Source organism: Cygnus atratus, chromosome 24 (genome assembly GCF_013377495.2).
Source record: "Cygnus atratus isolate AKBS03 ecotype Queensland, Australia chromosome 24, CAtr_DNAZoo_HiC_assembly, whole genome shotgun sequence".
Classification (NCBI taxonomy): Eukaryota; Metazoa; Chordata; class Aves; order Anseriformes; family Anatidae; genus Cygnus; species Cygnus atratus.
The window spans coordinates 1160756-1173725 of NC_066385.1; the positions used below are offsets into that span (position 1 = coordinate 1160756).

At 41.8% G+C, this 12970-nt stretch overlaps 1 protein-coding gene across 1 annotated transcript; it reads right to left on the reverse strand.

The window, feature by feature from the left end:
- Positions 1–868: 868 nt before the first annotated feature.
- On the reverse strand, positions 869–6864 carry DDX20 (DEAD-box helicase 20). The gene is made up of 11 exons (XM_035561576.1): positions 6603–6864; positions 6410–6504; positions 6126–6294; positions 5717–5831; positions 5493–5635; positions 5095–5233; positions 4701–4759; positions 3912–3994; positions 3086–3191; positions 2898–2999; positions 869–2194 (listed from the first exon to the last, which is right to left on the reverse strand). The coding sequence occupies exons 1-11, from the start codon at positions 6793–6795 to the stop codon at positions 1083–1085; spliced, it is 2316 nt and encodes a 771-aa protein (XP_035417469.1). The 5' UTR covers positions 6796–6864; the 3' UTR covers positions 869–1082.
- Positions 6865–12970: the final 6106 nt, after the last annotated feature.

The window sequence follows — 12970 nt, forward strand, 5'->3', positions numbered from 1 at the left end:
TTGATTTGAGAATAGCAAAAAGTGAGCAACCGAGTATCCTTGAGGACATCCATCTCTCCAAATTGAAGTTCTCCTTGGAAGCACAGTTCGTAGTAGATAGGAAGCAGTGCTTCACTAAAGATAATCAAACCTTACCCTGATCAAGAAAAAAAAGAAAGCAATGGACTAGATGTGCTCTGGTGAACTTTGAGAAATCAAAAGATACTAGCCATAGAACTCTGTTCCCAAACATACTAAAGCTAGAGGATGAAGTTTCAAAATTAGCGTGAAGAGTCAGACTAGCATCAATAGCCTAAACCAGCCACCACTTCCATCTTGTCCTGCTTCAGGATAGCTATGTACGAGGCAGCGCAACCAAAACAAGAAATACCAATTAATGTTAGTACTAACAGGTAATTTCATTTCTAATTAAAGCTTTCCTTTAAGTGTGGCAAGTCTGATATTGTTGCACCCTGAGGGACAGACCAATTATAATAGCTGCACATTTTGTACATAATTAAACCATCCCCTACTGCACAGTTTGCCTGTCCTATAGAAATGTTATTTATACAGTGTTAATTAACTGGACTAGAATTAGCAATACAAGCATTAAGATGCAGGTTTTAGTCTGTCACTAATAACTGGTATATAATCAGTGCCTGATGTTTAATAAGAGAATTACAGAAAAGGGGGAATGATCTCTGACTATAAACAACTTTTGTAGTCTCATTATGAATTCATCCTCATCCAGAAGTTACAAGCAAGGAAATCAGGCAGAGAAAACCGGGTTGGTTTGCATTTTCTCCTTGCAGAGTTTTATTACATGGAAGCAAATGACTTTTGTCTTTTATTTACTTAGCATTTGAAAGATTGCAACTGAACATCCAGCTGTCTTTCATTTCCTTTTATTAACAACTTGTAACATCACCACTGGAATGCATGTAAAACATTTACCTAGACACAGCTCGCATATGAAAAAGACAATATTTTTCTTCAATCTGTTTACGTCTGACAATGTACTTGTAGACAGACAGTTAACGTTTTCACAGGTATTTTCCATTTGCTGTACCAACCAGCCCATCCTTAACAGCAGAAGCATTATATTAATCACCACTGTTCAGCAGTTCCTGAAGGTAGACTGAGTTGACATGATAAGCATTCATCCAGTTAAACTGTCTGTAACTTTTCCTGTAGTGCATGTGAGACACTGCAGCATAGTAGTTTTGCCATGCTTGATAATAAGATTTCCAGTAGTTTTTATAACTCCAAGCCTCTTGCAGAAACCCAGGAACAGCATCATCCCAAGAGCCGCAGGAGCAGGCATCTTCAGTTTTTCTTGTGGAAGGATTAGGGCATTGATGGTAATGGTTTCTCTTTTGTTTAGAGTTTTGTTTCGGAATTTTCTTTTTCGCTTTATTTTGCTTCGGGACTTGCGATAGCTCCTTTGACTTCTCTGGTGTAGGACAGAAGCCTGTAAGACCCTGATGCATGGTAGGAACAGCATTCTTCTGAGTATCTGAAAATGCTTCAAAGCATGAGTTATTTTCACTACTATTGGAGGAAGCCCTTGAACTGTACGAACCGTCACTGTCACCAGACACACCATTTGCTACTGTTTCTGTATTATGTTCCATCTCTTTCCACTCTACATCACCATTTCTGGGGAGCTCACATTGTTCCCCTGGGCCTGAATAGCTTCTTAAAATTTCAACATCTCTCTCCAACCCTTCTTTAATGAAGTATTCGTAGTCCTCAACAAACTCTGAGAAGTTCCAGGGATTGTTCTGCTGGTTTTTGAAAGATGACAAGCAGGGAATTCTGGGAAGATTTTTTTTCAATGCTTCTTCATCTGGAGCCCCCATGTTATTACTTTGTACACCTATTCTGGAGACAGTTTCTACTCGATTCTTCTGTTCTGTGTTGCAACTGGAAGTTTTGGGGTTTCTGCTACCTTTTTCCACATTTGCGGAATTTCTGCACTTTTTCACCAGCTTTTGCTTCAGAGCCTTTTTTGGCCTCTCTACAGAATTTTCACCTGGAAGATCAGAATGAGGCTGACGTACCTCCACAAAACTATTTTGAACAGACTGAAGTACTGGTTCCTCTGATTTGAGAGGCACAGTGTCAGAATTCACAGAAGCACCTGTATATACAACAGGTTTGACTTCAACCTCACAGTCTTCAAACTGATCCATCATTCCAGGAGGTATAGGCTCTGTACAAAAGGGAAACAAGCAGGCACTCAATTAAGTGCATCCTTCCTTCTGGAATTCAAATGAGTACTGAAGGAAAGCTTTGTAAAAGCACGGATAAGATGTTAAGACATTTTAAGGATGCAAACCAACTTCTTCACTTCTTGAAAGAGCTCAAATAACCAGAACATTTTCTTCACAGAAGGCATCAAGAAGTTGATTAATACAACAAGCACTGCATTACTCATCATCTGTATTTCACATCTTATTTAATCAGGTAAAAAATTAGTAGTTATGTAAGAAGGTTAAGTGCTACATTTTTGGCAGAACAGCTTCTGGTAAAGCATGGCAGCAGATCATCTCATTTCAATTATTCTTTCCTTCTGCTGTATCTTACAGCCTGAGAAAGGCTTCATACTGAATTTCTTGAAATCCAAGTAATTATGCACTTGCTTAAGCAACAGCTGGATTCTGAGTTCCTGTCCCTATCTATAGTCATGCACTAAGTTCATTTCCTATTTCTTCCCACAACTGCAGCAGTTACATAAGAGGTCATAAGCACTGGGGATGAGAAGTCTAACTGTACCAAAAATAATGCCACTTTAGCAGAGAAGATGCATGTCAGTTCACTACTGTAGATGTCTGAAGCATTAGATGAGCAGCAAAATGCAACCAACAAAAAAAAAAATTATATATATGTAGCTGCATTCACAGGAGAGAGCATACCTGGTAAAGGCAGAAGCCGAAGATTACATTTCTGAGCAATTTTCATCATCATGTTTTCTTCCTCTCCACGGCAGCAGTAGGTCACAGATAAGCCTAAAGTTCCTGTGATACACAACGGAAAATATAATTACCTAACCAGACCCATGTAAGCTGGTGCAACCTCAGGAAATCCACAACTGTGCTTTTACCAAAGCGCCCAGCTCTGCCAATGCGATGCATGTATGTTTCCCAATCCACAGGTACATCCAGATTGATAACCAGATTCACTTTTTCAGCATCAATTCCACGAGACGTCTTGAGAAAACAAAAAAAAGGAAAGAAGGGGAAAAATAACTGAATATGCTGAAAAAGAAATTTAAAGAAATACAACAACACATTTGGGAATAACTGTTCATGTAGTAACTTCTAGTTATTAAAACACACTATAAAGCACCTATGAACTTCCAGTGAGTTTACAGTAATACACACATAGAACAGGCACGATGCACTGGGATAATGAAAACTAGGGATCGTTTTATTTATTCCTTCTGCACAGCTAAAACGAACAAGCATATTTCTTCCCAGCATTAAAGAAGTCAACCTGACAGCATGCAGATTTTTTTTTTCCATGACAGAACCTCAAGCAAACAACAGAAGAAATACATTAACCACCCAAAAAAAAAGCTGAGTGCTTCAAACATAACCACTGCTCGATCTGAAGTTGTTTGGGATATTACTATTGCGAGTATACTGCACTAAATAAGAACTTCTTCCCATAGCTCCTACCCAAAGTTAACACCTCTGCTCCTCTGAAATCTCTACAAACTTCTACCATCCAACAGCTAAATTAAAACTGATTTTTGAAACAGATGAACAGCAGGAGACAATTTCGAAGTTTCACAGTGTAAAGTCAAACAGCACTCAAGTCACCCATTTTATCAGTATGTGTATGTTCTACTCAACATCAAGACAAATCTAACTATCTCAAACAGCTTTATCTGCAATACTCACACATGCTGTGAAATACTAACTCACCAAGTCTGTGGAAATCAGAACTCTACAATGGAATTGCTTTAATTTAGCCATAGCATCAAGTCGTTGATTTTGATTCATACTGCCTAGAGAAACAAAAGTTAGAATAAATAGCTCATGTTCTTCAGTTTCATGCCCCTAAAATTCTGGAAGACACTGCTCTGTAAACTGTAGCTGATACGAGAAATAAGGTTGAGAGAAACTTCTTCAAACACCAGTTCTAAATGAGTACACAGGAAACAAGCAAAACAAGCTTGAGAGTAAGAATTATTTCTTGGCAATGTATTTCCTTTTGCTCATTTGAGAAAGAAACCGATTACATAGATACTTAACCCATTTGAATAACATCGACTTTAGACAAATTTTATTTTACAATCCCAGAAAAAATGCTGAAGTAAAAATTCAAAGGAAGATTTCTAATAAACATTTAAAGCTAACTATCTGCTTTTTACAGCGAAGCTAGGAATAGACATGTAAATTCAATATCTGCATTCCCAGAAAACACTGCTTCCAGCTACAAATTTAACTAAGCTTTCTCTTTAAAAATAAAATAGTGCACTTGTCTAAATACTCATAAAACGTTTCTCAAACAAATTAGAAGACTGTAAAGTTGACCAATGTAAAAATTCAATTAATATGTAGGTCATAAAGACCTATGAAGGTTCAAATGCTCTTCTTAGCTATTCAAACAGAAGCCATACAAACCAAGCTTTTAGGATGAATTTTACTATTGTAGGTCACAGTTGTGCACAACTTCAACCAACAAAATCACAAAGTTTTGAATGGGCTTACCTGAAATGCACTCAGCAGGAAAGCCTCTAGACGTTAATATTTCAGCTAGATGTTGAGCCCTGATACAATACACAGAATGAAAACAGTAAATAAAACTACATATCTAACAGCCCACACACACTACTCTTAATAGCCAAGGATTCCATTCCAAAATTGTCACCATCATCTTCCAGACAGTCACCTAACAGATGTACAAAAGCAATAGGATATTAGGTCCCACTGTACTCTAACATACAAGGTACTTCTGTGTTAAAGCTTTATTTTCAATATTTTTGATCTGCGTTTCTGAAATCTGCGTACTTTATAAAAGATCTTTAGAAGTTTACCCATGAGTGGGTATTATAACCATTGCTTTTGAACATGCTTTTAACAGATTTTATTTCAGATTTATTACCTGCTATGCAAATTTGAGAAGACTAATGCTTGATTAAATGGAATCTTGCTGAACAACTCCTGTAGATGCTGGGTTTTCTCCTCAAATGTTTTATGTGGAAGTGGATGGGAATTCACGATCTTATAATACTGCTTCAACCCTGAGCATGAAACCAAGGAGACCATCAGATGAAAGTTTCCATAAAAAACATGCAAAGCACTGTGCTGCTATCAACATGTCACTGCATTTAAAACAAAGACTTTTAAACATAAACACAGTTGACAAATAAGAATATACCAGACAGGTTTTCCTTAAACAGATGAAACACTTAAAGAATCTAAAAATTTTTAGGATGCATGCTTTGGTTTTAGGATACTATTCTAAATCTATTGATAAGATTATCAATAAAAATGGCTCACCAATGAGACTTGGATCAGTAGGATTCAACCTCACAAACGTTGGTTCTCTCATATACCTGGTCAAAGCATTAGCTAATGATTCAGGATAAGTAGCTGAAACAGCAAGCATCTGTTTATTGTCTGGCAGTGAAGAGTAAATCCAACTACGAGAGAAAAAAATGGGAATGACTAAAAAACATGCATCTAATCTGCAGATAAATGCATAGGGTATGTGGTTTTCTTACTTGATTTGCTCCTGAAAGCTGCCTTCTTCTAGAAGCTTGTCTGCTTCATCAAGAATGAAGAGACGGATACTAGCTGTATTCAAGTAGTCCAACTCTATGAGCTGTTTTATTCGACCTATGTATGAAGAAAAAAGTAAACTCAGCTTCACAAATATTAACTCAAAGGTTCTAAAGATAAGTTTCACAGTACTTAATTTTTAAAATTCACTTTAATAAGCCTTCAAAAAAGGCATATTTAGTATAATCTCTTGCTAAAAATACTATCTTGGTCTAAACATTTTTGTCACTGCCCTTTGGGACTCTCCTCTACTATTAACAACAAAAGGAAACCAGACTTCAAACATAACATTTTTTTGTGCTGTGAAGTACCACGCAGTATCCAATGAAGTACAATGTAGCATATCCTCACCTGGGGAGCCAACTGCTATATGGCATTTCTTTAGTCTGATTTTGTCCTGGTTCAAAGGCGTCCCTCCAATGAAGACATGGCATTCCAAACCTTCCAGTTTTATTCCAATAGTTGTGATTACCGCATGGATCTGCACAGCAATCTCTCGTGTAGGAGCCAAAATAAGAGCCTGTAAGTGACAGAGAATTATATCCAAATGCCACAAGATAGTTCAGAAGCTTAAAGCTTTCAATTCCTTCCCATAGCCCAAGGCAAACCACCTCACAAAGGGGCCCGGCGCTCACCTGCGTGGCCGGGCTCTCCAGCATCAGCGCGTCCAGGGCGATGGTGGAGAAGACGCAGGTTTTGCCCGTGCCGGACTTGGCCTGCACGATGAGATCTGCAAGGAGCCACCACAGGAGTCAGAAGGGCCGGCGGCGGCCTCCAGCCCCGCTCCCCGCCCCGCGCCCCGCGCCCCGCGCCCAGCCCGCCGCTCACCCAGCCCGCAGCGCCCCAGCGGAATGGCCTTCAGCTGCACTGGGGAAGGCCTGTGGAACCCAGCCGCCTCCAGCCCCGCCAGCACCGGCGCCGACAGCAGCAGCGACCCGAAGTCGGACGGACCCCCGGGCACCGCCACGTCCCGCGTGCAGAACCGCTCTCGACCGCCCGCCGCCTCCGCGGGCGCCGCCATCTTGGGAGCGGGGAGCGGGCGGGCGCGCGGCCTCTCGCGAGAGGCGCCCTCGGCCCATGGCCGCCGGGGCGGGGCCGCGCCGCCAGGGGGCGGCCGGGGGCTGACGGCGCCGCCCGCGCCCAGCCCGGCCCTCAGGGGCCGCGTGGGCTGTGTTCGGGCTTGTCCCGTCGTTTGTGTGCGTTACCTTGACGAAATTATATTAACCTCGTAAAAAAACAGCCGGTGGAACTCGCATCTTCGAAGTGTGGAAGCTGACGGTGCCCGTTATTGTCAGCTGGTGGATCCCAGAAGTTGGACGTGGAATAGTTTGCGTTCAGTTACAAATTACTAAGGGTTTTCAGTAAACTACTGATGACTTTCTGGTTTCCTGCAGTCAGTGGAAACGGTCCTCCTGCCCTGCCTCTGATCTGATTTCACACTCTGGCTGGGAACACTGCTACTCACCGAGGCTTTATCTGCACAGCATGTATTAGAATCATAGATTCGTCAAGGTTGGAAGAAACCTACAAGATCATCCAGGCCAACCATCACCCTACTACCAATGTCACCCACTAAACCATGTCCCTAAGCACCAAGTCCAAACTCTCTTTAAACACCCCTGGGACGGTGATGCCACCACCTCCCTGGAAAATTAATTAATCCTGCTCTTCTGAGGCCACTGTCTGCCGTTGCCTTGCCTAGTGCCACTGCTTGCCCTCTGAACAGATCCCTCCCTCCCTCTCTAAGACTTCAGAATCCACACACACCCGTGTCCTCAGGCCTCTGCTTGTTCCTCATGTCCCTCCTCAGCTGCCCTCTGTGGGGCCTGGAATTGCCTGGGTTCAGTAAAACCCACAGTCCTCGCCAGCTGGCACACCGCTGATCCACATAGCACAGGGAGCTGCCAGGATCGCCCATCAGACAGCTTGTCTTAAACCTGGTAGCTCTGACCTAATTAGGAATGACGTAACGCAGGCAGAAACGAAGACCATCCGCAGGCGATCAGGAGGTGCAGGCCACCCCTCTGAACAAGATGAGGGCAGGAGACGGACCATCCATGCCTGCCCATGCCTGCCGCAGGGCCAGGGCCAGCGCGCTGAGTCAGGGCACAGGCTGTGCTTTGGGGGGTAATCGACACAACACATCTTTTCAGCTAATTTCCTGGCATTTTTTCTACCAACATTAGCAATTATTTCCTGTTTACAGCAATAAGTGAGGCTGTGACTCCCCACTGTGAATCTCAATAGATGCATTTATCTACATAGAGGCAGTTAATGATTATGTTTATGAGACAGCAATCCTTTATATGGAGACAGACAAACCTTCAAAGCTAAACAGCCTTTCATACCTTCCTGGGACATTTGTTTTAGGAACCGCACAAAAGCTTACACTTAGAAATATCAGAGAGGACAAAACCACTGTACTACAGGAGGGAAATGAAATGAACTGGAGATCTTGCCACAAGCTCCACGAGTAGGAGCTTTAATTAGGCCATAAATCTGAAGCCTGGGGAGAAAGCTGGGCTCAAGGTACACCGGAGGACAGCCTGAGCACTGGGCAGAGGGAAAGGCAGCGCCAGGCCAGAAGTAGTAGTAGGAGAAAACAGGGGAATGGTCAGAAGAGAGGAGTGAGAACAGAGGGGGAAAGGGAGTTGTGCGAGGAATGGAGCTGATGGGTCAGCAAAGGAATGATGGAGAAGGCTGCAAAAGAGGAGGACAAAATCGACCATGTTGGTAAAGCAGTTTCAACAAGCTTCCTGGCAGCTGGTGACCAAAGTACCTACAGATGTGTCTGGGGAGAAAGCAGCCACCGCTGATCTCTAAGCTGTTCTACTGTAGAGAAATACCAGGGAAAGTTCGTTCTGACCCCTCTAGATTCAGCCCTCAAGTTTCTCATTAAGCACTCTGAGTCTGGGATATGGTTGTACTGCATGTAGAAACAGGGTTTATAAGCTAGGGTACTACAAAAAAAAAATGTGTAGCACTCACTTCAGCAAAAGCCAAATGTATTAATATTCATATATGCATTACTTTACCCTGTAGACCTGTGGATCACTTGCTTTAAATCATGGATGGTCTTATGCATATCAGCTTTTATTGTCATAGCAGTTTAGAGGCTCTGGACATGCAGCTTCAATTCATTGCAATGGGATTTGAAAAATCTCAACAGTGACTTCTACTGTATAAGCACATACACTGTGTCATTATTCTTACATTTCCAGGCAGCCTAAATGAATTGTAATGGCTTTTGATGTATCACAGTCTCTGTTACGCCTTTGAAATTCTTCATGTTTATATTCCTTATGGGAGGAAAAAAAGAAAAAAGAAAAGAAAAGTCTGGCAAATTCTATTCACTTGTTATATTTTATTATGATGATCTCTTCTCATGAATATCTGAGTACCGACAACAAGTGGGGCCCCACAGCACAAAGACAGTTTCTGCTTTGGAGAGCTTACCTCTACAAAGTTGGGACAGGCCAGATGGTAGGGGCAAGAACTGTGCCACAGAGCAGAGGCAACAGGCTATCCACATACATTCTGTTAGTTCCAATTATTTTTTAATTTTTAAGTGGATATTCCCCTTGGTCCTCAAGGGGAAATGAGTCTCCAACATGAGATAATTCTCTGGATACATCTGGAAAAGGAGACAGACAAGGAGACGTGGCCATAACAAATGCTTTGACTAAATACAGCCTCTCATAACCCTTTTAAATTGATGTGATTTAAACAGACAACAAAGAGCAGTTGGAAGTGTCTGTGCCCATGGGGGAAGGGCAGAGAAGTGATAAAACATCCATAAGCAATGAACTGCTCCCGCTTTCTATTTTCCTCGCCTGTTTTTTTTTTTTTCTCTCCTGAGGTAGCAGGTATGTTGCAAGACGACTTAGTGATTTGGATACAGACATCATTGTTCTCTGCTGTATACTGTTAATGGGACATTCAGACACATCACCTTAATTCAAAAAGATGCTCCCGTTTGTAGGTATTTATTCAATTTTCTCAGTCTCCACTGGAGTCTGGTGAGAGGGTTTCCAAACCATCTCGATGTCCGTATGCTGAGTAACACTATGACACCAGGACAGGCAGATTCATCCCTCTACCTTTGTCTTTGGCTCTTACTGACCAGGCTGTGTCAGATTCAGGTCATGTTCCTGCAGCCGCCCTCATTCCCTGCAGCATGCACAGTCTGTGGCTGCAAGTTGTGGGACAGCCTCTGTCTCTGCCTTCATTTTGCATGATTTCCAAAGTAAATCCATAGGCAGTTGCTAGCTCACACTAGTCAGCCACCCCAGTCATTTCATGTGAGATCCATAATACCTGGTGCTTTACATAAGCTCCAGCTCCAGAAGTGTCTGCAGGGCTCATCTACCTGGTCAGGTGCAATCAGGAGCTTAATTCTTCCTGCACACTTAGCAGGAGCCCTGGTAGCTGCTGCTGTTAGAGGCATGACTCAGGGCAAGACTAGACTGTCTGATGAAGCAGATGCTCAGATCCTCAAAGCTTTCCCTCTTGAAGTGTATCATTTGATCTAATGAAAGGTTTTGCTTCTCCCTTAAACCTTATACTCATAGAAGATCACAACTGCTACTGCTACTAACTTTGTTTTAAAATCTCCGTATGGTGTGCCTTCTGCCTTGAGTCAAAAACGTGCTTTTGCCTCTGGGTTTCAGATTCAGAAAACCCACAATGTGTCTCACAGTAAAATACTCATTATGAAATTATTTTGACTGATTCAAACCATTGCATAGAACATAGTTTACTCCTTGGGTAAGGGAGCATGAAGGAACCAAAAAGTCACAAAGCATTTCTCCCATCCTGGGTGCAGATGGGTGTAGGCAGAGTACACCATAGCAGGTTTTCATTTCTCTTTCAAGGGAAATACCAGGGATGCTTGGGTGCAGAATGATGCTACTGCACTATGTAGAAATGATATGCACACTGCATTTAGAGTAGTTGAACAGGAAAAAATAAAGCATGGATCTTGGAAATTGGTGGCCTTCATACAGCCAGTTAGCTGCGTAAATGTCAGCCTGAGTATTTCTCATCAATGTTAAAACAGCGTTGTGTTGTTGCAAATTGAAGTCTGCGTGTAGCAGAGTCCATCAGCAGTGCCACCTTTCTTCCATTGCAAACGCCCAAGTGGCTGCTAGCAAAATCGTTAGCAGAATGGATGGCGATATTCCTGCAGATCATTAGCACACAGCACTGGGGAGAGTCTCACGTGGCCTCACATGCCCGAGTCCAGGGGAATAAATAGCAATCCTCAACTTTGGGGACTGATTTTACCTCAGTGACTCTCAAGTACTGAATTCACATTGTAGATATTCGCGCATCAGCCCAGCCAAGAGAGATCTAGAGTTTTGCCATGATATGGCTTTGCTTTTGCTTGCAGTAAGATTCAAAGGAAGTAATCATGTTCAAAGCAGCCTTTAGAAAACTTGACAATTAATCTCAGTACTCTGCAGGCAGAATCGGTCCTGGTAAAGGATTTAGATTAGTAAAAGAAGTAGGTAAGACCTTCTGAACTGTAATATATAATAAAAATAACTGGGTTTTAGGAAGGGATACAAACCAACCTGCATCTTCTGGGGCTTAGGAAAAAACAACAAAAAAAAAAACACCTCACTAGAGATAAATTATCCCATAACTGCTGACTGCACATTTCCTCAAAACGGTGCTCACCGCTGTTTTGTCTGTGTTATGATCCCACCTGATGCTTTGTCCCACTTGATCTAGTGGAAGGTGGCCCTGCCCATGGCAGGGGGGCTGGAACTAGGTAATCTTTAAGGTCTCTTCCAACCCAAACCGTTCTGTGATTCTGTGAGGTGCACATTACATATTCAATTTTCCATCCAAGATTAATTTTCCTTATGAATCTATATATTAATATATCAGCTTTGGATAAATGACCTTATAAAGCACCAGAGAGGTGCATGCTGATGATATTCAAGGTCAGGTTCTTGCTATTTCAGATTGTAAAGCACTTGCCTTCAGCAGCAAGGCAAAGGTCCATATCACATGTTCAGCATTCAGCGTGCATCCTAAGGCTAACGCAGAGTGCAAAGAAGCATCTTGACATCTCGAGTATCAGTTCTAAGTACTCACCAGTGATTTATCAATCTGTTCTCTCTGTGGAACTTTCTCTTCATCCGCTACAGCTAAATTCTTCTATTAACTCTTTAGAAGACTGGGGTAAACTGCTCCCAGAGAATTTGTGCTGGCTTCCAGAACTGTCAGGCTGCATATATCTTCTTAAAGTACATTCATTATAGATTTGAACATTGTTACTGTAAAAAAGCACCTACCTTCTCTTATTCCTTTAGCTTCAAATGATCGTCTTTCATATCTGCCAGGACATGGAGTCATTCAGAACAAGTTTTGGTTTCCATAATATTTAAAAATATTTTTCAAGTGAGATAATCTCATCCTTCTTTCCCAGATGTGTTCAGATGAAGACAATGAACTTTCTCTGTTCTCTGCAGCACATGGGAATGGCTCTGAGTGTGGTATGTATTTGTGTTTACACTGCCATGGTAACTGTGTTTGTTCTCTGTACAGTAGGGCACATCACAGTGAAAGGGGCCATTGAAATTAGCATAGACAGTGACTTCATATTCACCACCAAAAATTGACTCCAAGCACCCTGCACATTCATTTTTCCTTTGAAAACAAGATGGATGGCAAGTTACCAATGAGTAGCAAGTCTTTGGGGCAGCAAAGTCTTCTTTCTTGCTTTAGTTGGCAAAGTTTTGGATTTTTTCTAGCTAAGCCAGGTGTATGGATTGTTGTTATTATATTATAGACTCATATTATAGGATGATACATTATAGAATTATATAATATTATTACAGAATATAATTGTTATATTATGTTATGGAATATTTAATAATAATGACAGGGTCTTACATCCATTTAAGACTCATTTCAGTGCCCTTGCGGTGAATGGATTTGGTTCCTAGGTGGGCATGACCTTCAGAAGGATCCAGAAGAACTCTACAAATTTCAGTTAAAATACAAAGTATACAGGGGAGTCACTGCAGAAGCAGGTACAGATGCAGCTGTTTCCAGATTAAAAAAACTTCATATGCAAACTCAACAGTAATCTGGAACTGAATGCCAAAAAAATGCAGAGTGACAGAGGGCCAGAAAGTAAGCAGCACTTGTCACTCCTACATATCGCCCCATACAACCTTTAA